Here is a 24,686-nt window from a genome sequence, read left to right as displayed (position 1 = left end):
GAAGCGTTCATTGTTACATATATATTTTTGCTCTTCATACTGCGCAGTTTCAAAGGAATAATTAAACGGGTCCAGCTTGCGTACAAAAGGTAGAGAATCCTTTGTACGTTCGTTCAATCAGATGTACGTACAATGGAAAGTTTGTCGAGGATTGGCTAAAAGTGAGGAGCCACGAGTCGGTATGTTAATAATGACCTTAAGACCCATTCACATCGTACAATTTTGTGACGCATCGGTGAATTTCGTTTCTAGACGCATGTGTCGTCGTCGTCGACACATAATGAAGAACAGTTACGAATAGTTACGAAGCGTCCTATCACCACGTAGAGTATCATCGACAGTCAACGAATCAGAGAAATTCAGTGGAAATAGTAGGACACACAGTTCGTTCGTCATATAACAAATACTGGGCCTTTCTACTGCGCAGCTCGAGAATGCAAACGTACGATTTTGAGGAATATCTGGAAGAAAGATGCGAGCCAGCTAGCAGTGGTTAAGCAGTGTTGCCTTGTTCCGCGAATCTTGTCTATAGTGATATATATATATATATACGAGAGTGTGCGTACACAAGCAGCCAGTGTACGGTGCATATTCGGTGTACAATAAAAATCGTTGCTCGCTGAGTCTTCTAACCCGTGGTTTACACAAGGTGTTGTGTGCAGTGTCCCGTGAAGGTCGTGAACTTTTCTGGTCAAGATTATTCGAGTAGCTTGCGTATACGTGAAAGCGGAACACGAAAAAGGAGAAGGTTAAAAAAAGGAGAAAGGTGGACGATCCTCCGCGAAAAGCCTCGGTAAAATGGCGGTGATCGGTACTCCGATTGGCGCTAAGCGATAGAAGAGGATCGCAACTCCTATTCACGTTTAAGTTTTGTTTTGATTCTCTAGTTCGATACCTATCTTCACGGAAACTGGTCGATTCTCGTTCATTTCAAATCATTCGGTTTACATTTTTTCGCTCTTGTGAATTCAATTTTTTTTCTCTTACCAATTTATTACGAAATTTAATAACGGCGTCTTTTATTGACCATCGCTGAAATAATATAATTGGAGTCGAAGACGATCAAGGTGGTTAAGAAAAACCACCGACGGAACGGTTTTCCACGGCCGTGATGCCGCATCGTTCCGACCTCGAATTTATTGAAAGGCCATACGACAAGGACGACTCTATCAAATCCTTGTCGGCTTATCTATAGGTAAGTTTCGTGCCACGAGTGCATCTCTGCTTTCACCACTTTTGCGTATTACTATGCCTCTGGTTTTTTTTTATTTTATCGCTTTTAAATCATTTGTCACTACGATTTGTTAATTTTAAACTATACCTAATTGTTTTGAGATGTTTTTGCAAGTATTATCTCTTTGTTATTATTTTGCATTAGTAGAACGAATCTTAAGTTAGGTTAGGCCCTAGAAACCGATGACTCTGCATCTTAACGAGAATACAACCTATTTTCGCTCCTATCGTCCTTCTAACGGTCCAAACCTTTAAAATATTTAAATTTTCACCACGATGTTTCTACTTCCTTTTTTTTTTTCTAGAGGATTCCTTTGTTTACTTAGATCCTTTTTTCCTCACTTTTTTATAATCGACGATTATATGATTCCCTTATATAGATTCTAATAAATAACTATCTACGTCGATGGTACGTTTTGTCACGATTTGTCATGTTTTCAAGACTTATCATGAGGTTTACAACGTCATTGTCGCTTCGAATATCGAATATCGCAGTATAACCAAACTGTGCTCCCTATTTCGAGATTTTTAAATCGATACAAATTTTCGTGCCGTTATGTCGTTCACGTAGCAAATTTTTTTGTTAGATAATAGGTGAACAAAATTATTGATTCCAAGGTGTTCGCGTATTAATGACAATGATTCTATTTTTGGTGACTACATTATCTTTAAAAAACCATATGGACAATTCTTTTAATTGACACAGAAATTATAATGATTTTTTTATTTCGTATTAATGTATCGTTTTAATGAAATTTTGTTTGTTTAATGAATTAATGAATGTTTATGATTCATACGAAATAATAATTTCGTAATAAAGATCATATTTATGCAATACAAGAAAAATTTGTGAAATATTTCAACATTCTAGGAGATATTATTTAATATGTTGCAGAGCATGAATTTAATTTTGGAAATATGAATTTGTTTTAGTGTACTTTATTAATATGATTGTATTTATTGATTAGTAAATTTGTGGTCCTTATTTAATATGATGAGATAAATATTATATAAGTTAGATCTTTTTATTAATGACGTAATGAAAATTATTGACAATAAAAAGATGAGATGAAAAATTTATTGTGTAACAATTGACATTGATTTTGATTGTTAAAATTTAGTAATTATACTTAAAAATATAATAGGTCATTGTACATTAATATATTGTTTTATATTATATTTACATTAAATGGAAATTGTACCAACTTTTTATAAATGTATTATAAAATCATTGTTTCAGAATTTAAATTGTTAAAGGAACCTTTTATCCGCCAAAATGAAAATTGATCGGAATAGGTTGAGAAAGTACACATCAGAAGCGGTAAGTAATATTTTAATGACATGTATTTGGAAATGAATATTTCTACTAAGAAATGTTGAAGAATATGTTGAATAACTGTTGCACACATGAATAAATTTTCAGCCGGCAAAATGTCAGGCGCTTATAAACAAGTTGCGCTCGTGCTCCCATGCAGAATTGCTAGAGGAGTTGAAGCAAATAGATGCATGGACTTTCGGTAAATGTGAATTGTTTCATTGGGTTGATGTATTGGATCTCAGTGATAGTATTTTGGAAGAAGCTGCAGCTAAAAGTCCAGATAATCCATGGGAATTAGCCTGTGATCTCCCTCAGAATAGAGAAGTAATTTCCAAGCTTCTTACAAATCATTATTCATAGTAACATTTACTATTATGTGTATAAATATTTAGGAACGTAATTAGAATGATCAATGTTTTTATTACATATTTATTTCACTTTTTATAGGCAAAAGAACTTCTCCTCTGGGTTCTCCATCTTACAACATTGTTAATCGAGCATTCATACTCACGACATTTATATAGTAGCATGGAACATCTTGTAACTTTGTTATCAAGTTGTGACATGCATGTTGTCCTTGGTGTATTAAATATTCTTTACATGTTCAGTAAACGTAGCAATTTCATTGCACGTTTAAACAGTGACAAGAGGCAAGCTTTATTAAGTAGACTTACTCTTTTAGCAGAGGTGAGACATATGTATTGGTTGATTAATACTTTATTAGAATACTGCAAGTTCACAGGAATACGAAACGTAATTTTTATATTCTAGAGTTGGGGTGGTAAAGAAAATGGATTTGGTTTAGCAGAATGTTGTAAAGAGTATCCAGACAAGGTAACCAAAATTCCATAACCAACAGCCGCCTTTAAGATATGCTCCAATGGACTATAATTTTTCCATATAATCTTTTCAGCCACTTCCAACAAGTGCCACAACATTGCATTTTGAATTTTATGCAGAAAATCCTTCAACAGACACCAATGCCACATCAACCACTGGTACAAAAAAATCTGGACAAACGAATTTTGTAACGTGTATACATATAGAAAATGTGGATAAACTGGGTAAAACACCAGCACAAATTATGAATGATTTATTAAAAGTTAATAACGTACCTCAAGATCGACAGGTAAATGTTATTTCTTTCAATATTTAATTTGGTATTTAATATTTAATGTATATAATTATTTAATGAATGAATAAATATTTAAGTTTATTGTTTTCCTTTTCTCTTTTAGATTGCGTTATTCACACATATAAGACTGGCACACAGTTTCTCTGACTATCGAAGACGATTGCAATGTGTACACGCTCGGCTGCAAGCATTATCCATACTTGTATATAATAGCGAACTTGAAGAAAATGCACATAGTTTGCTGCATCCTGGGCTTTTAGAAGAATTAGTTGAATTACTGGAACTTCCACACGCACATCTTGTTGAATTACGGGCAGCCGCACTACGAACTCTTACTAGTATTATTCACTTAGACCGTAATCCACATTTTCCAAAGTAAGTGAAAATTTAACGTATGTTGATGCAAATATAATTTTTCTATTTCATTTCTCATGAAACTTTGTTATCGATACTTACTGGATGATCAATTTCAATGATTTTTCAGAAAACCTAGTTCAAGGTTAAATATGATAATTGACGTTACTGGAGCTAACTCATATCACGGATTTTTCCCCGTATTAATTCGCACGTGTATTTCAACATTGATTTCTCCACAACCTGAAGGACAACCGTTCCCTTTGTCGCTTGCAACAGCATTGTTTAGCTTTCTTTATCATCTTTCGAGTTACGAAGCGGGTTGCGAAGCTCTTGTTAGTTGTGGGATGATGGAAAGCTTGTTAAAAATTATGAATTGGCCTGGTAGCGAGTTTGAACATCTAACGGTAAGTTTTTTCTATAATTTTTATTGTATATCTAATTGCATAAAATTTTTTAATTGAATTATATATTTTCTTTTTTACAGTTTGTAACAAGGGCAGTTCGCGTTATAGATTTAATAACGAATATAGACATGCAAGGATTCCAAGCTCATGGTGGTTTAGCGAGTTTTATTAATCGACTCGATATGGAAGTGAATGTTTGTAGGAAGGAACAACCTTTTGAAATAGAGCCAATACATTACCAGGATAATTCACAAGCCACTCGTGAAAGGTCCATGGATCGTGATGAAAATTCTGCGTCTTCACGTGCGTATGATGAACGCGAGGAATCGTCAAATCCCATGGAATTTTCGGAAGATGAAAATATGAGTTCCAAAACTGATGATAAAAACGAACAAATGCCAGATTATTCGGCTGGGAAGACCGGGAAAACTTGCCTACCACAGCGAGTTACACTTCTGAAGGCGTTGTTAAATTTTATTAAGAAAATTATCCAAGATCCCACATTCTCTGATAGTATTCGACACGTTATGGAGGGTACTTTACCTTCTTCTTTAAGACATATAATCAGTAATTCAGAATATTATGGTCCTTCTCTGTTCCTTATTGCAACGGATGCTGTAACAGTATATGTTTTCCAAGAACCATCTTTATTATCATCCTTGCAAGATAATGGATTAACCGATCTGGTATTACATGCTTTATTAATTAAAGAGGTAATTAAACTGATCATTTGTTTTAGGTAATATATAGTACAATATATTACTAAAATGTTTATCGATATTTTAATATTATGTACAGATTCCTGCTAGTAGAGAAGTACTAGGATCACTGCCTAATGTGTTTAGTGCTTTGTGTTTGAATCAACGTGGTCTGGAATCGTTTGTAAAGCGACGTCCTTTCGAACGCTTGTTTAAAGTATTATTGTCTCCACTTTATCTGCCTGCGATGAATCGACGTCGAAGCACAGATCCTTTGGGTGATACAGCTTCGAATTTAGGTAACGCAATGGATGAGTTAATGAGACATCAGCCAAGTTTGAAAGTTGACGCAATTGCTGCTGTTATAAAGGTATTACATGTTTCTCTTTCATGTAATTCTCTAAATATACTTTGCATAATATTTATTAAATTTAGAATCAGCGAATTATTATGGTGTGAATTATAATAATGCTACATTATGTACATAATATTTATATCGATAATATTTAATTTTTTTGTGTGTATAGCTACTAGAAGAACTGTGCGTATTGGGTTGTGATCCTCGTTATATATGCTTACAAGCTGAAGATAAATTCGACAATTCCCAATCAAATACGACTTCTGGGAATCGTCAATCTTCTGGACAGTCGGTTGGAGTTGGAGTTGGAGATTCTGGCGGAGGGGGAGGCGGTGGAAGTGGAAGTAGTAGCGACGAAGAAGAAGAGGATGAAGAAGAAGCTAGTACAAGTTCTCACCCACAACGCGAAGAACAGTGTTCGTCGTCCACTGCTCAACCAGTTCCACCACCTCAACCCAGGGAGAAGACTCCAATAGCTTTGATGGAATACATACAGAACGTTACAAAATTCGTTGACGCTATTCTGAGTAACAATTCAACGGACGATCACTGCAGAGAGTTCGTTGCACAAAAAGGCCTCGTGCCACTACTATCAATCCTGGGACTACCCAATCTTCCTGTCGATCATTCAGTTGCGCAAACAGCGCAAGCTGTGGCAACAGTTTGTAAAAGTATTTTAAACCTCGCACATGAGCCGCTTGTTCTTAAAACTGGTTTGTCCCAGTTAAATGAAGTTCTGAATCTATTGAAACCATTGTACAATTATATGGAAGCTCCAGGAGGATCTGTTTTGTTACATGAGCTTGTCAATGCTCCGAATCTGGAAACAGCCTTTACTAGTGATACGGCAACGCCTTTACTTCATGCTATGAATGCCGCTTACGGATACATAATAATGTTCGCGCAAGTATGTCGCACTAGCCAGAGCGAAATCAGAAACTTGGCTATGAATCACTGGGGCTCAGAGCTTGGTCTGACTGTTTTGAAAGGTCTGTCAGAGCTATATACAGCTCTGATTTGGGAAAGCACAGCGTTATTAGCTCTCACCACGGAAGATTTTATCCCAGCTGGTTGCGACTTTGGGAAAGAGGATATGGATAAATTAATACGCCCTGAACCAACGAACGAGGGCGAAAGTAGCGGCTGGTCTGGTGGTGCCTCCTCGGATATGGGAAGTAATGGAATGACTACGGCCATGGAAGCTTTAAGTACGGACCCACCTCCTGTACCTATGGAAGTGGATGAGAAACCAAGTGTCACTACAGGAAGAATATCTCCAAACTCTCATCGAATCACATACCCTAAGCACTTGCTGGGACTTACATCTAAAATGGGCAGAGCATTGGCAGAACTGTTTGCCATACTTGTAAAGGTACATAAAACCTGACATTTAAATTTTGGAATTTTGTATGTTTTGCAATCTCGTATTTAATAATTGCTAAAATTTATTCAGCTTTGTATGGGCTCCCCAATCAGACAACGTAGAGGACAACAAGTGCCTCCAATACCAGCTCTTCCCTCACAAGCATCTAGAAGTGTAGCAACTGCATTAAATTGCGTATTAATTCGTGGATTATCATGGGACAAATTACCACCATCAACTGTACCAAAACTTCAAGTGACTTTTTTGATGTGCACTCTGAGTTTCGTATCTCCTGCACTATTTGACGAAAAGGGTTATCCATTTCATCTGATGCTTCAAAAGTTCGTCAAACTGGGCGGACAAAACGCATTCTTCGCGTAAGTAAATTTAACTTCAGAATCTTTAATATGGGATATTCAGTGCGATTTTTTAAACACTTTTGATAATGTAACAAAAAGATGTTTCAACCAGAAGTTGATCTGTTTTGAATTAGCTACAAATTGAAATACTTAAAATAGTCAAAAAATGCTTCTGTCTATAAAAAATAAAGATCTGATAACGTCCTTTTAACCCAAATTTCACATGTGAATGTTTCTATGAATTAATAAATCTAAGATTTCTGAACTCAAGGTCATCTGAAGGTGATAGTATTATAAGTCATTGAACTTCTTTTGACATCAGTTACTATGTCTATGTATTACTATGTACTACAATGCTATGAAATCAAAAATACATCATGTCATTTAAAAAAATGAAGATGATCTTGATATTTTGTAGAAAGAGACACTTTTTGACACATTTTAAATATTGCAATTTGAAGCTGATTCAAACCAGATCAACTTTTGTTTGAAATATTTTTGTGCAACATTATCGGAAGTACTTGAAAACTCGTGCACATCATTTCGTTCAATACTCTGTATAAGTTTATATAAAAAGCAGCTTTAAATCACTTGATATTTTTGTATATTTTTAGTGCTTTTCATTGGGTATTATCTGGAGGAGGACAGTTTCCATTATCTGAGGGATTAGAGCACCCGAATTTGCCTGATTGTACTGGAGAATTCTTAGATGGGTGGTTGATGATCTTAGAAAAAATGGTGAACCCTAAAACACTCCTTGATTCGCCATACGTTGTTTCTTCAAAATGCACTGGAATATACAAGGTGTATGAAACATTCGATCCTATAAAATACCTCACGGATATTCACAAGGAAGCTTTCGAGGCAGTGATGTTAATGTGGGGAAAAAAACCCTTGAAAAATTATGGAGTTCACATGACAGAACTTATATTATCTATTTTACGACATATTCTACGAAGTGAGCAGATCATTAAGGTACATATATTTTAAATGTTTGTGCAATACTAAATCAAAATACCACGATTATTTAACACTATCATTTTACAGGAACACGCTGAGAAAGAAGAAAACAGCGAGGGAGCTATTAGTGGTAGCACCAGTGGAACTAGTGGACTTGGAAGAGGTGGAGCAATATCTGATCGTAGAGAAGAACCAGAAGCTGATGTAAATCCGGAGCATCTCAGACAGCTGATGGACATGGGCTTCAGTAGAGCTCATTGCATAGAAGCTTTGCTTCATACCTTGACAGTTGAACAAGCCACTGATTACTTGCTAAGTAATCCTGCTACCTTACGTAGATCAGATGTGCCAACGGGTGATGTAAGTGGACAAGATCTGATAATGGACTTGGAATTGGTAGACGATGATCAGATAATGCACGCGATAGCGATGTCGCTTGGAGAAACGACAGAAACGCGAAAAGTTTTCAGCGCAGAAGAATCTACTACGCGCGAGACTACCACTATCACAGAGAGTATAGACAAATTCACACAGAACGCCTTAAGTCAGTGCTTGAATTTACTAGATCTCATGCCTGACACTGTATACAGAATATGCGACTTACTAGTCGCTATCGCTAAAAGAAATGGAGATGAATGGCGTGATAATATGTTACGACAACTCATGAAAGAAATTGGTAGTCTAGTGGATTATTTGATAGAAGTTGCTGAGAGCAACGATCCGAACGCTGGAGTAAAATTAGTGGAATGTAAAGAAGCTAACAAAGTTACAGGACGTATTTACCTGTATACGATGTTCTTCGAGGGAACATTCCAGGAAATGCGTGTACCTTGCGCTCAGATCGTGGAAGAGTATGCTATTTTGAACAAACTTGTACGTCTGCTAGTGGTGAGCGAGGGTCCACTAACAGCGAGTAAAAGTAAGATCGTTAAAGAAGGTAATAAGGATGCATCATCTGCGAAAACTAGGAAATGGCTTGCACCTTTGTTGTTACTGATCGAGCGGTTAGAAAAAGTGGCAGTACTAACAAAGAGGAAAGAATTGATGTACAAGGTAACAACTAGAATGTGGAAGTGGTTTGATCTGAGCACAGGAAAATGGAATTTATATTCACCAGTAAATAATCGAATAATTAATGATGCATATTGGGCTGGCGAATCTAGCACTAGAGTAACATGTAACAGGCGAAGATACGTGATAAACTTTTCTTGCATGACTCAAGTTAACGAAGAGAGTGGTAACAGAAGACCTATCACGATGGGCTTTAAATTGCATACTGGAAACGAGGGCAGTGGTTCTGGTTCTGACTCGACTATGGACACTGATGAAAATCGAGTGGAAGACAAACGGAATACAGTATTGCAAGGATTAGATCCTAGCATGGCCCCAAATATTATACGTGCCTGTGTAAGACTGATGGCTATACCAGTGGATCGCGATGCTTTGCATGCATCTATGAAAGTTTGTCTGCGACTTACAAGAGATTACGAGAACGCCGAGATATTTGTTCGAGAAGGTGGTGTGAGACTCCTTCTAGAAATGTCTCAGGCAAGCAGTTTCATTGGATGCATAACTTTGAGTACTCTCTTAATAAGACATGCTTTAGAGGAACCATGTACTCTTCGGCTAGCCATGGAGAAAGTAATTCGTAGTCGCACTCAAGGCAATATTCCTCCAGCGTGTAAAGAAATTTTGTTTATGACGCGTCAGATCAACAGTGCCGTCTGCCGCAATCCAGAAGTTTACAGAGAGGTTTGTGAGAACATTTTAAGAGTTGACATCCGTTTATTAGGGAAAGAAGATGACGACACTAGATTGATTGTAAAAGCTCTTCCACCAAGTCATTCATCAGTAATGCCAATGGTGGAGAAAGCCTCAATATCCGTTGTGAAGGATCTTCTCAATGCTCTTATAAAACCTATGCCAGTTGTTTCTGACGAAAAATCCTCTACACCAACGAGAAGTCCAGAGAAGAAGCCAACCTATTCCAATGTACCAAGTTCGTCTTCTCGACGAGATGTTCTCAGAAATAACGCAACGACACCAAATGATACGATTGACGATGAGGATCAAGTCTCTCAAATAATACCAATGAAGATTTATTCAGACAGCAGTAACAACAGCAAAGTGGAACCAGAAGAGACAGAAAAACCTTTGCTGACAAAATCTGCTATTCTAAAGATACTTGCAGAAACTGTTCGTTCATACAGTGCAGTTGCAAGCTTGATCACAGACCATGTGTATCGAGCAGGACAAAGTGAAATGGTACCTGAATACACAACAGCTCTTGCTTTTCTTCTGGACAAGCTTCTACCAATGTCACCAGAGAATTCAACTGACAAACAGTGCAGCAGTATGGCAAGGATGTTGATAGCTGCTATTGCCTCCTGCAATCATTCTCCAGATGTTCAAACTACTTTAGTGACTGAAGTGAAAGCAGCTCTAACAAGAACCCTAGCTCTTCCTGAAAGCAATGAGAAGCATGCACAGCTTCAATTATTGGTTGGTTTGATTTCTACAATGATTGATAGTTGCCCACCAACTTCTTACAATCAGTTGAGGACCTCCTTGAAGATGCACCAGTATAACAATGTCAACTATATTGTGAGAATTATGCTGAGAAAAGGAATAATCACTGACTTGGCAAAGATTCCACACAGTTTGGATCTCTCAAGTCCAAATATGGCTGCTACGATCAATGCAGCTTTGAAACCTTTGGAAACACTTTCAAGAATCATAAATCAACCAATGCCAGGAGCTGTCAATAGCAAATTTTCCAAACCAAAAGGTAGAACAGTTCAAGAGGAGCCTATTGGAGAACAAACAGGGACTACAACATCGGAAGCAACACATGCTGTTGGAGAGGAAACAAACGAGGACGCAGAGAATACGGAGCATGATATATCCGTTACTGCAGAGAGTCTGGAGCCCACTTCAGAAAGCCAAGTGCACGAGGACGAAGCTGCTTTAGAAGATATTATGGATCAGCTTCTTGAAAGGTAATCATATATAATGTTTTTCATTTTTGTGAAATATTAACGTAAACTCTGTGTGCGCGCGCGCGCGCGCGTGTGTTTATACAATACATAACTTTAAGTTCATATAAGCTACTGTACTTATAATCAAATAGTGTACTATTTTCCAGGGATGGCCCGGGCGTGACGGAAGATCAGTCTTCCCGACCGCACAGGCCAATGGACATTGACGAGGAGAGTCTTGCGATACGAGACGGAGAAGCTGACTTCGATCCAACACGAGATGCTACGGTAAGAGTTCAACCTATATTTATTTTTAAAAGTTCATCTTTCTAATAAAATTACTTTTGAAAAAAAAAATAAGATGTTTATTAAATTTTGTCTTGCAAAATAAAAAATATAGAACATAGTGACTTTTGAATATTTTTTTTAAGTACAACAATATGTAATAACATATAAATTGAGTATTTTACAAGATTTTTATTTGATGGGAATATAATTATATTTTCTAGGAGGATTTGATGAGCTCCGATTCAGACTCAGATAGCAACCCATCTGACGATAACGAGGATGAAGTACAGGATGATGAGGATGAAGAGGAAGAGGAAGAGGATGATGGTAATTTTATCATCTTTTATATACGTAATAGAAATTTTTCTTCGATTGGACTGTATGAATAAATATTAAAACGTTGTTTATCAGGAGAAGAAAATGAAGAAGAAGAAGAGGAGGAAGAAGAAGGGTCCTCAAATTACGAAGAAGATGGAATTGAATTTTACGAGGACGTGGGGGAAAGTGGTGTATTCAGAATGATTCCGTCGGCGGATCGTGACGGTAGTAGTGTTGTAATGATTCGACATAATATCGATAATCAGGACAACGTGAACTCTTCGACTACGGTCACACCACGATCTAGTCTTCCATGGAGTACAACGTTTCCTCTTCCTTTGGGTTTATTTGAAAATCCTCCTTCAATTTCTGAAAGTAGTGGTGAGCATAAAATCACAGTATATAATGATTTTTAATAATAATATCAAAAAAGTTGTATAGAATGATAAAATAGGTAATATGGAATTTTTTCTTATTTGTGCAGGTATTAATTCCCATTCGTTGCTAATTCCACAAAGCGGTTTGGACGCTACTAATACAAGAGGTCAGAGAGCTGTACGACCACGGAGATATCAGTATCTTCAATTACCAAATCCACGAAATCCAAATCCACCAGTAATATTACAAAGGTAAATTAATTCGAGTTTAATTGTATTAAATATATTCAGATGAAGTTTACGTAAAAATGAAATTAAGACACAGAACATAAAATTTATATTAAAAGAAAAACTGGTTTCATCTATAAAAGTATGCAATAATATTATATTTGTAATTATAGATTGTTAGGCCCGGCTGCACAAGCGATTCCATTATCTGCCAGTCAAGTCCTGGCTTCCAGTTTTCGGGATACTCGTGTTGTTGTAATGGATGGTGTTGGAATATTGACAAACCAAGAAGAAGAACAAATAGACTTTGTGGTTCGTAGATTGTGATTGTTAAATGGCATTAATTTATTCTAGATGTTTCTTCATTTATAAAAATTCTTTTAGGATCAATCTGGCTATCTTTTCGGGTCTAGTCTTGCAACCACTGTGAATAATACTCCTACTGCTTTACATTGGTGGATCGAAGAAAGCAAATTATTAGATGGAGATTCTCAGACGGATTGTTGTGTCGGTAAGTAGCAAGATTGGAAAGAAATTCGTAAATTCAATTTTTTTTTATGAAAGATGAAATTTGATAAAATAAAATAATTTTTGTCTTATAGGTGTTGTACATAAATTAATTCCTGAACTGGAAAAACGCAGAAACGCGGAATTGGGAGAGCGACGAGAAAGACGTAAAATGCAATATGCTTCTGAGAAGAAGAATGAAAAGGATAACAAAGATGGGAAGGATCATTTAAATAATACAGAATGTACGTTAATTGCAACTAATCATTTTTATTGTATTTTACAAGTAGCTTATATAATATATGTTTATTTTCAATAACATTTTTTTAGCTGGCTCTTCTGCTATAATATCCATGGATGAACAAGTATCAACTGCATCGACATCACAAAGGGAAGATACGAATAATTTTGCTCCTAGATTTGAAACTTGTGCAGAAACGACACGATTAGAACGTACTCTCGATGAAGATATAATCGGTATAATTTTCATACATTTCTAGTTAGTTAAATTTTGCAATAAGACTGTATATTATACATTAAATAATGACTATCAGATGTGACTGGCGAAATGGATGCAACAGTACAAGAAGATGAAGAACGACCTCCGCCTCCACCACCGGAAGAACAACCGGCAGAACCCAGAGATCCTCGAATGAGTAATAGAAATCCAACATTAGAACTTGCCGAAAGTATAGTGGATTCCGTGCTTGGACCTTGCGCATCTGAAGCAAGCAGACTAAGTAATTTAATTTACTTGAAATTCATTTTATAGACTAATCATTTTCTTCTCGGATACAAGAATTTTTTAACAATATAAATGGTTTTTATTACAGGACAATCTGAACGTACTGTCGAAGGATCTAATACTAATGAAACATCTACTAGTCGACCCAACACGTCCATAGTTGTCGATTTCAGTCAGGAACCTAACGAAGACTTACTGAGAGAAAGTGACTCGTCTGAATGGATCAGAATCCTTACCGACGACAGTCAATCGAATGTCGAACGAAAGTAAACAGCTTTATTTTGCATTCGTATCAAGTCAGAAAAATGTTTGTAAAAAAAATTAATTTTATTTTTCTGATATAGTGCGAACATACTCAATCAAGGACCTACCACTTCCGCATCAGAGAATGTTAATTCAGGAACACCAGAACAACAGCAACAGCAACTACCTCCACAACAACAACAACAGCAGCAGCAACAGCAAGAACCACAACAGTCTCAAGAACAATCGCAGCAGCGACAACAACCAAACCAACAGTCTCAAGAACAACAATTACCCGATGGCGTAGATCCTTCTTTCTTAGCCGCGTTACCAGAAGATATGCGCGATGAAGTTATCGCTGAGCAACTTAGGTATCTATATACTAAATTTAATAAAAGTGAGAAATAAAAGTATTTGTACAGTAGATATATAGATATAAAAAGAGTAATATTTTATATATTATTAAATATATTCGAATAGATAATTTAACATTCGGTCTTGAAATCTGTAATGTTTATAACTTGAAATTTTCGTAGGCTTCAACGAATTCGACAACGAGCACAAGCAACTGTAGTTGAAGAATTAACAGGTCCGGTTGAAGTTAATCCGGAATTCTTAGCAGCTTTACCTCCAGCGATCCAAGAAGAAGTTCTTGCACAACAACGTTTGGAACAACAACGACATGCAGCTGCAAGCGCTAATCCGGAAGATCCAGTTGATGCGGCTGCATTCTTCCAAAATTTGCAACCTTCCCTTCGACAAGCGGTCAGTAAATAATTGTTTTTACACGTATTTTATTAGAATACTTTTATGTATAATATTTGAATATTCTAATATTTTTTATATTTACAGATTTTGACTGATATGGAAGAATCGCAAATATCAGTTCTTCCGCCAGATTTAGCCCAAGAGGCTCAGAATCTTCGAAGAGAATGGGAAGCTCGAAATAGACACATAATGCAAGATCGATTCCTTAATCACGTTAGCCAAGGAAATGCTGCCTTGTCCAGTATATTACGAAATTCTGGTAGAGGTAAATAATAATTATTATTCATTAACAATTTCCTTTCCTTATTTATATTTGAAAAACTTAATTAAAAGAACTAATTGAACGCGAAACAAAATAATAGGTAGAGGTGGTGGTACGCGTTATGCGATTCACACAGTAGCACAAAGAGGATGGCAGCCATGGTCACATGGTGATCCTAGTATAACGCATCACGGAGCCGGTCTACGACTCAGAGGCAGACAATTGTTGGATCATGAGTCAATGGCTTGCGTATTGGTATTACTGTTTGTTGATGAACCAAAAATTAATACGTTAAGGCTTCATAGAGTTATCAGGAATCTTTGCTATCATGGTAGCACAAGGGAATGGGTAGTTAGAGCCTTACTAAGTATCATGGAAAGAAGTAACGATGAAAATAAAGATATAGCCATGGATTTTGGTGGAAAGTTCAGAAGGAAAAGCTTAGTGCCCATGATGCACCACGATTACTGGTAAGATATTTTTATTATTCTTCATAAATGATTTTTATAATATTAATATTTTTATAAAATTTGTATAATCTTTAGAAATATTTATAAACCCTCTAAAGCCTGTTACCCTATATTTACGTGTGTCAAATCTTCTAATCTCAAATTTCTTTTAGTGCCCCCAAAATATTTGACCAAAGAAGCAGTGCACAGTCATGGTTGAATATTAGTATTGATGCTGCACTTGGATGCAGAGCAAACGTTTTCCACATTGTCAGGCATGGTGGCAAAAAGTCAGAAAGGCAAGGCAGTAGTATCGCTATTCATCCACAAGCAGCACCTACAGTATGCAGGTAAGTTAATTAAATCCCTTAATGATTAGTAATCATTGATTATTTATAAAATTTTGACATTGTTTTTATAATGTAATGCTTATATTTTTTCAGACATACGTTAGAATTATTAATATCGTTGGCTAAAGGTTTTCCTGGCTATTTTGTGCCACTTAAATCTAAAGAATCAGATGAGAAAGAAAGTAACAAAGAGAAAGACTCAAGTAATAAAGAAGAAACCGGTTCGAAAGGTAAATCTACTTCGAAACCTGGGAAAAGCGATCAACCAGATTTTTGGGATATGCTGCTGAAACTTGACTCATGTGCCTCGAAGAAAGGAAAATCTGTTGCAAGATCTCATTCAAACTCAAACCTAGGAAATGATTCCGAACATAATACAACTACCTTTGAATCCTCCGCTTTTGGCCAATTAATTTCGATGTTAAACTGGTCGGTCATTAAACGTAGCAGCCAGCTGACGGACAAAGTGTTGAAATTGCTGTCTCTAATTTCGATCGGATTAACGGAAGTAAATCCGTATCGTAGACAGGAAGGAAACAAAAGCAAGAGACCAGATGTGAACAAAGAACAAAGCGTCGCTGCGCCGGAAGAACACCTGAAATTGGCTGTACAAGTATTGACAAGCAAAAGTTGTTCCGAGGAAGGACTCGAAGATGCAACAGCTTTATTGCTTAATTTGTCTCATTGTCCTGATCCTACTAGACAATTGGTAATATCGCTATTAAATTCTGTTTTATTTATTCATGCGTTATAGTATGTATTATATATTTAGTTTTGAATAATTTCTTCACAGATATTGAAATTACTCTTGGAAGGCGCTATGGAATTGGCTAATGTTGTCTGTGAACACATTAAAGATTTACTGATGGAGTTAAAAGTTTTAAATCGTGAACTCAGACGAAATTCTATCGAAGAGCAACCTTCAACTAGTAGTGGTGGTTCTCGTTGGGTTCTCTTAGATAGGTATGTATTTCGAATTATTTTCCTTTTTTATTTATATCGATATATATTTTAACATCGTGATAATTTATTACAGGTTTACCAACGAGAATGTAGTTATAACTGCTCCAAGTAAAGTTAAAGCTGGCAGTGATCTTCAGTTACCATCTATGGCTGCTCTCGTTAGCAAAACTTCTAGTCAGGCATTCTTCTTAAGAATACTTAAAGTGATTGTACAAATAAGGGAAGCAGTACGTTTAGCAAACAATAAGAAAACATGTATGTTTAAGAACCCTATTTTTATTACTGAAATATTATCATTGTAACAAGATTATCGAATTCATTTTTTAATATTTTTTTTCAGCCAATCAAAGTTCCGAAAGTTCTGTAGATACTGGAAATACTAACCAAGCTTCAGAGTCAGGTAATTTACAGTTTTATATATTCACAAATGTAGCAGGGAGCTATGTTAGTTTCCATAGTTATCTAACTAACTTTATAATGTCAAATTTTGTAGGTGAAGACAAGCTTCCATTATTAAGTGAAAGCTTGGTACTAGATCATCTGTGGGAGACACTTAGCGCTTGCTTATTAGAATTGGAGTATACTCCGGATCAACATGCAGTCTTAGTGCTGCAGGTAAAATATCTATACTTTCTATATGTTGCTTTATACATATATTCCTTTGGACAGTTTATTATACATTATGCATTATATCTTATAGCCCGCCGTAGAAGCATTTTTCCTAGTACATTCATCATCAAGTACTTCTCGCGATCGTCATCTAAATACAAATACAGAGACTCGCGAGGTTGTACCTGACTTAACACCTGTTTCGCCAATCTACTCAGACAACGAAGGCACATCTCAATCAGAAGCTACTATTAACACTTCCTGGGATATACAACCTCCGCCACAGAAGACGCTACCACCGGACCAACTCAAGTTCCTTAAATTTGCGGGTATAATATAATAATAATAATAATAGAATAAATATGATAATAATACTGTATTACTCATACTCTTTGTATTTTTATTGCAGAGACGCACAGAACTGTTCTAAATCAAATTCTCCGTCAAACGACGACGCATTTAGCAGATGGACCATTCTCTGTGTTAGTGGATCACACAAGGGTTCTTGATTTCGACGTAAAAAGACGATACTTCCGAACAGAATTGGAACGAATGGATGAAGGTATTCGTAGGGAAGAACTGGCAGTGCATGTTCGCAGGAATAATGTATTCGAAGATTCGTTCCGTGAGCTTCATAGGCGTAATGCCGACGAATGGAAGAACCGATTTTACATCGTCTTTGAAGGTAAATAATGTATAATGATCATTGCTAGACTGCAAATGCCTATACTAATCTATATCTCTATGAATTCTTAAATAATTATTTTCTTTAAAAATTTGTTTGAGTTGAGTCACTTTTAAAATACATACGCGATATATGCATAATATGTAAAAATGTATAAAATATTCAAAGGAATCTTTTATAATATTTAGAGAATAATGTGTATCTCTATTTAAGTTTTGTTTCTTTTTCTTGCATTTATAAAAACCTGCATTTAAATGAACATTATATGAAATCTTATTTCAAAACAATTCTATTTTAGGCGAAGAAGGACAAGACGCTGGAGGATTGCTTAGAGAGTGGTACGTTATTATCTCTAGAGAAATCTTCAATCCTATGTACGCTCTGTTCACCGTAAGTCCTGGAGATAGAGTTACATACATGATAAATTCCTCCTCGCATTGCAACCCTAATCATTTATGTTATTATAAATTTGTCGGTCGAGTTATCGGTGAGTTTTCTCTTTTATATTTTCAATAACGTTATATTTTCAACGACAAGAATGAAGAAAATAATTAACATTTATGATTATTATTACAGCTAAAGCAATTTATGACAACAAATTATTAGAATGTTACTTCACGCGCAGTTTTTACAAACACATTTTGGGAATACTTGTGAAACACACAGATATGGAAAGTGAGGATTATAGTTTTTACAAAGGACTCGTATATCTCACAGAGCACAACATTGCTGATCTTGGATACGAATTAACCTTCTCTACAGAGGTAAATTCCATTTTTCATTTACTTACATTATCGTATTGTGATATGGCAAATACAATAGTTTATATAATTTCACAATTCACATTTCTAGGTAAACGAATTCGGTGTGAATGATGTACGTGATTTAATACCAAACGGTCGTAATATCGTAGTTACTGAAGAAACAAAATTAGAGTACATTCGGCTAGTATGTCAAATGAAAATGACCGGAGCAATACGTAAACAGTAAGTGAAATAAAGATTAATTTCAATATTTTAACTTTTCTATGCATCAAAAAGATTCGTATTATATACAATATTTCTTATTTATTTATAGATTAAACGCGTTCCTAGAAGGTTTTTACGATATTATACCAAAACGACTGATCTCTATATTCAATGAACAGGAACTTGAATTGTTAATTAGTGGATTACCCAATGTAGATATCGAGGATCTTAAAGCTAATACTGAATATCATAAATATAATGCAAATTCCTTACAAGTATGTATTTAGCAACTTATTTTTATCTAAAAAGTATTGTTTTAATCTGATGTTAAAGTAATAAATATGTTTATTTGAAATTTAGATTCAATGGTTCTGGCGCGCATTACGAGGTTTCGATCAAGCAGATAGAGCTAAATTTTTGCAATTCGTCACCGGAACTTCGAAGGTTCCGTTACAAGGTTTCGCTGCTTTAGAAGGAATGAATGGTATACAAAAGTTCCAAATTCATCGAGAGGATAGATCCACAGATAGGCTTCCGTCAGCACATACATGGTAAATTAACATTAGTTTCTTTCCTATTTTATCTTTCTTTTAAATTCTCTGGTACCTTAAACTTAATTTCTCTTATTATCATTTTTAGTTTCAATCAGCTAGATCTACCCGTTTACGAAACGTACGATAAACTTCGCACGAATTTATTGAAAGCGATCCACGAATGCAGCGAAGGATTCGGTTTCGCCTAAATTTCTGCAAAGTTGAGCAAATTTTGCGTGATTTTGCACGAAAATCTAAGAGCGAAGACAAAACAAAAAGATATAAGATATATAGCAGAAAAAACAACCAAATGAACAACAAAGGAGAAAAATGATTAAAATATTGATAAAACAATTGTAAAAGTATCCATTGATCTTCGCTCAAGATTTAGTATATAAATTTTTACTCCGCTATATACATATTAAAACTGATGGCGTATGTATATACGTAAAATTAACGATGTAATTACTGATGATTCGTCGCTAGAGTTTATTTTGTTGAATGATCTTAAAAAAAAAAAAAAAAAAAAAAAAATGAGGGAGATGCAGAGCTTAATGATAATTCCTGATGGAAAGGAAGACTTAAAAAATCGGACACTTTAGTTAAGGATCTTAACAGTTAAGAGATAACGAATAAGAATTCAATGTAATTCGTCGTTAGAAAAAAAAAAAAAAAAATGAAAAAGAGGATGCAGCAGGATGGAATAAATATGTAATATAATTGCGACTCAAAGCCACTCTACTCTTAAAGCAGAATTCAAACATGTGGGTAGAGAAGAGAAAAAGGCAGAAACGATTTGTTGCCATGACGAAGAAAGGCAAATGGAAAAGTGATGGAGAAGTGTGCCTGTATTTCGAGTACGTGTTTATTTCATATTATGCGAAAGCTGCCAGGAACCTAGAATCTGTACGTGAGACAAGAAAAAAAAAAAACAAAAAGAAAGAAAAAGAAACGTATTGTATGTAACAGTGTGAGTGGGTGTGTATGTAAAATGAACAAATGCGAAACAGAGAGTAATATTCAAAAAACCAATTAGACACGAGCCTAAATATGAGGAAAAGAAGAATATTTCACGATGTTATATCCTTAACGCCCACAAGAAAAAAAAACGTATGGTTGTACACTATTAGTATTAATAATTATATTATCTAATTCTTAATCGATAGTAATAATCATTAATTAATATCGTTTTAATATTAATCATTTGAGAAATGTGATGTTAAAAAGGAAGTCATGTAACGTTCTTTTCCTTTTTCTTTACTTTTTCCTCTGGATATATAGCGCAAAATCACGTCCAATTCGCCCAACTCTCCGAACTTTTAATATCCTTGAACTTCCTTTAATCAGTTTCAATTTCCAGACGTTTCTTCTCCGGGGAAACGTGTAACAGGACTCTCGCAATCGAGCAGATGTTAATTTTTGTAAACACATCGAATAGGACAATATACGTTGAAGAAATACATAGATCCATCGGACTCTTTTTCGCGATATTGTTAGGGAGTTATTGCTTAGGAATTCGCAAAATAAACTAAATGTTGTATTTCTTATAAAAATGATTGTCTCTTTTTTTTTTAAATTACACAAGAAGACACCTTTGATAGCATAGCATTTCAATAAACGTTAAATCACGTAATTATACATATATAAAGTATAAAGGTTACCATAAGAGTCACGTTGATCGAAGATAAAACAGTATGGGAAATCCATATGAGTGAGATGTTTTCTCTTTTAAGATATTTCTTATTCAACCACCTTATTTCCTTTTTAAAGTAGAAAATGATATACAAACAATAGAAGTATAAATTTACTTTTTGCTATTAAAATGTGTCAGCAATTCAATAGGAAAAAACATATTTAAAAGCTAACAATCTTTTTGTCCAATTTTTAATTTCAACAAATGTTTTTAAAATTGATAATGCTAATTCATTTAAAGAATTGAAGTGCATTGATCATTTTTATTTCAAGGAACACTAACTAAATAAAAAAAAAATAGCTTAATTTTTCGTGTCAGTTTCAAGATATTGTAAGAGTTTTTATCGGAATTATTTTTTTACATTTCTATACTCATGAAAAAAGAACAAGACTCTTCTCGTATGTATATACATCTTTGTACAATGAGCTTGTGTGAAAAATAGTCAAATATATATATTATGAAAAATGTAAACTACAATTGTATTGTATATCGAAACTATTTACAATGTATTATAATGAAATATCATTGAAAAACTTGTATAACTAAAAAGAAGATAGGAAAACTATAATTTATTAATGTAAACAGTATATTCTGTAATTATAAAATCTATCTTAAAACATCACAGAATTCAGAAACCTTTTAGCCTGATTATATAGTGTTCCTCTTATGGCGACGCTTTAGGTTTTAGTTCTTCAAAGCAGGGTCTAAGGAATATAGAGTTCTTCTTTGCTGGATTATAGTATTCATGACCCTGAAATAGAATAAGTATTTTTATTTAAAGTATAAAATAAGGAAATATTCATTTGATTATGTAAAATTTAATTGTATAGAAAGATTAATAACTACTTTTGACCAATCGTATGACACTGCATATGCAAATATTTGTCCATTGTGATTGAAACAACATCGAGTAATTGGTTGCTCCATAGGTTCTGAAGACTTCAGTTTAGTTCTAGCATCTTTGTCCCAAAATCCAAACGTACCGTCACCTCCGACGGTTGCAATAGTACCATGAACCGGATGAAATGCGATATCATTTACCTAAGCGTTAAAAAATTCATATTTAATTATTAAAATGAATATTAAAAGATTCAAGAAATAAATCGACCGAATTCATACTGACTGCATAGATATCCTGGTATCCATTAGGTGTTCCGTTTGTTCTATGACATTTGAAAGTGAAGTTTTCTTTTGAACCTAGATTCAGATGGTGTATGGCTACACGACCCTCTGTACTGCCAATTGCAAAACCAGTTGGAACTTTCTTCTTATCTCTAAAAATCGCGATACATCGATACTGATATTTTAAATTTAGTTCTACCGTCTTATACTCTCGAGGACTGCCTTCCAATTGATAAACTATTAATCCACGTCCAGCAGTTCCTACTGCTGCCATTGGATAATCCTATAACAATTATAACAATTATTAAATATTAGTTATAATTTCTAAAGAATTATCATTGCAAATATAATAAAGAATAAATATTGAATATATTTACAACATCAGCGCAGTAACATCTTTCAATTAAATTTATAGTCATTGCTGGCTTAGGACTTCGCAGATCCCAAAACTGTAAAGTATATCCAATTATCAATATATATAGACTATATATAATGAATTTTTAATAATAGAAATATAAACATACTCTTAAGGTTTTATCCCAAGAACCAGTCATAAGACATGAATATGTGGTTGCTTTAATCCAATGACAAGTTTTAATAGGTGCATCGTGTTGTGCTACTTGAATACTCTGATTAGAACCTAAATCCCAACATTTTGCTGTTTTGTCGCAACCCGCCATGAATACTTTCGTTCCATCCTGTTTCAAAGAGAATGAACTTTAAATTGAATAACCCAAAGAAAACATTAATCTTTAATGATATTATGAACTTAAAAAAGTTAAATTTAATATAAAAAATTTTAAAAACTTACATCACTCCAACAAACATCAAGAACTGGAGCAGCCATGGATTGCATTGATTTAGGAACAGTTTTGCCAGATTGCTCGACTTCCCAACAGCGAACGTTGCAATCCCAAGAGCCAGCAACAAGGAAATTTTGTGGAATACAAGCAGGACTAAATGCGAGACTGGAGACAGAATCATCAGGTGGGGAGACAACCTCATAATCTTGCATTGGATTAGAAGTAGTCGACGTACCAGTTTGTAGTCCCCCGCTTTGATTAAACATCTTTAATCTACTTTACACTGTCAACTATTATTTACCGCAGAATAAAATATTATATGCTAATTATATTAATATATCACGTAACAAATTATAGACAATAAACAGAAAAGTACTCTCACGTATGTTATTTATCCGATAAGCAATACAAAAAATAATACTATGATTTAAGAAATACATAGAACGAATACTCGACGTAAATTTTGAGACCAAAGAATTAGAAATAATAAGAATAGATGGCGAAGTGAATTATACAGGGCGGTAGCAAAAAGAAATGTTCCCAATTATGGTGGTTCACGAAAGTATTGGAATGTTCGGATTCATAAATCTTTTTATGAACATGAAATGTGAATAACAATTATTAGACTGCGGATATTTACACAAATCTATATTTTTACAAACATAATTAAAAAAATAAGACCTAGACAAAAATTTGTTTTACGCACTAAAATTATAAGGAATACTGTATTTTAAGTATTTCATTTTTTTTTGTATATTCTCTGCATTTTTCTATTTTCAAATTTTCTATAAATGCATAAAAATCGGCAGTCTAATAATAAATTTCATAAAAATTCCACTATCTAGAAATATATCTAGATATTTGCACATACTGTAAATTTAAATTCGGTAATTTCCGGAGATATCGAGTACCATAATTGTGACAATTATTGATTAAGCAGTAGTTCTGTATAACATTTTTGAGTGAAAAATAAAGAAAACCCAAATCAATATGCCTAACAGTTTACGTAATACTTATTTGAAAAATGGATCCGCTCTTTTGAGATCCATCAACTTTACTGGAGCTATTGGGAGTATTGGAACAAACACTTACAATAGTGTTCAATATGGTGCAAAAATGTTACAAAGTGTTACATGTATTTCAAAAAATGCCTGTGGTATCACTTATTCATACAGTAGCCAAGGCTTAAGAAATATATTATCCTATGGAAGAATTGTTACATGTATCTCAAAAAATGCCTGTGATATCACTTATTCATACAGTAGTCGAGGCTTAAGAAATATATTATCCTATGGAGGAAGTGTTTTTATGAATAATCCTTTAAAAATAATCCAAAATATTACTTTATTTCCAATTCATGTTGTTGTTAATATGAATATACACATGCATCATAATGATATTAATGATCTAAAGTCCAGAGAGCAGCAAAGTTTGACGAATACTGTAGATGAAGAGCAATTTACACTTAAGAAACAATAATTATCTTCATGATGTTACAAATATATATTAATTTTTTAATAGTAATAAATTGTAATCACAGATAAGAAAAGAATCAATAATGGTGATGATGATTCTAAACATTATTTTTTGTTCGTTACAATAATATATTACA

General features: G+C 34.5%; 2 protein-coding genes across 4 annotated transcripts; one reads left to right on the top strand and one right to left on the bottom strand.

Moving 5' to 3' along the window:
* The first annotated feature begins 252 nt into the window (after positions 1 to 252).
* Positions 253 to 20,342, top strand: LOC132913871 (E3 ubiquitin-protein ligase HUWE1). Of its 3 annotated transcripts, none has more exons than XM_060972481.1 (42): positions 253 to 1,195; positions 2,474 to 2,554; positions 2,657 to 2,875; positions 2,999 to 3,238; positions 3,323 to 3,385; positions 3,465 to 3,680; positions 3,790 to 4,061; positions 4,171 to 4,447; positions 4,528 to 5,160; positions 5,246 to 5,515; positions 5,673 to 6,875; positions 6,957 to 7,243; positions 7,840 to 8,200; positions 8,273 to 11,184; positions 11,331 to 11,451; positions 11,673 to 11,778; positions 11,863 to 12,150; positions 12,224 to 12,398; positions 12,548 to 12,686; positions 12,759 to 12,885; positions 12,977 to 13,126; positions 13,212 to 13,358; positions 13,436 to 13,621; positions 13,715 to 13,892; positions 13,971 to 14,240; positions 14,406 to 14,634; positions 14,722 to 14,902; positions 15,000 to 15,369; positions 15,522 to 15,698; positions 15,792 to 16,407; positions 16,492 to 16,661; positions 16,735 to 16,916; positions 17,002 to 17,061; positions 17,155 to 17,276; positions 17,362 to 17,599; positions 17,680 to 17,955; positions 18,254 to 18,442; positions 18,532 to 18,719; positions 18,808 to 18,941; positions 19,033 to 19,198; positions 19,284 to 19,474; positions 19,563 to 20,342. In XM_060972481.1, exons 2-42 carry the CDS (start codon positions 2,510 to 2,512, stop codon positions 19,663 to 19,665), a joined length of 12,477 nt encoding a protein of 4,158 aa, XP_060828464.1. In that variant the 5' UTR covers positions 253 to 1,195; positions 2,474 to 2,509; the 3' UTR covers positions 19,666 to 20,342. The 3 variants fall into 3 exon arrangements, with proteins under 3 accessions (XP_060828464.1, XP_060828465.1, XP_060828463.1); XM_060972482.1 differs by having other exon boundaries at positions 11,316 to 11,451; positions 12,254 to 12,398; XM_060972480.1 differs by having other exon boundaries at positions 11,316 to 11,451.
* On the bottom strand, positions 19,945 to 23,526 carry LOC132913898 (protein Rae1). The gene is made up of 6 exons (XM_060972550.1): positions 23,083 to 23,526; positions 22,796 to 22,969; positions 22,649 to 22,720; positions 22,273 to 22,554; positions 21,996 to 22,190; positions 19,945 to 21,900 (listed from the first exon to the last, which is right to left on the bottom strand). The coding sequence occupies exons 1-6, from the start codon at positions 23,338 to 23,340 to the stop codon at positions 21,814 to 21,816; spliced, it is 1,068 nt and encodes a 355-aa protein (XP_060828533.1). The 5' UTR covers positions 23,341 to 23,526; the 3' UTR covers positions 19,945 to 21,813.
* Between the last annotated feature and the right edge of the window lie 1,160 nt (positions 23,527 to 24,686).

Source organism: Bombus pascuorum, chromosome 14, assembly GCF_905332965.1.
Source record: "Bombus pascuorum chromosome 14, iyBomPasc1.1, whole genome shotgun sequence".
In the NCBI taxonomy this organism is placed as follows: domain Eukaryota; kingdom Metazoa; phylum Arthropoda; class Insecta; order Hymenoptera; family Apidae; genus Bombus; species Bombus pascuorum.
Note: the sequence above shows the minus strand (reverse complement) of the source record. Positions and strands in the feature narration are given on the sequence as shown.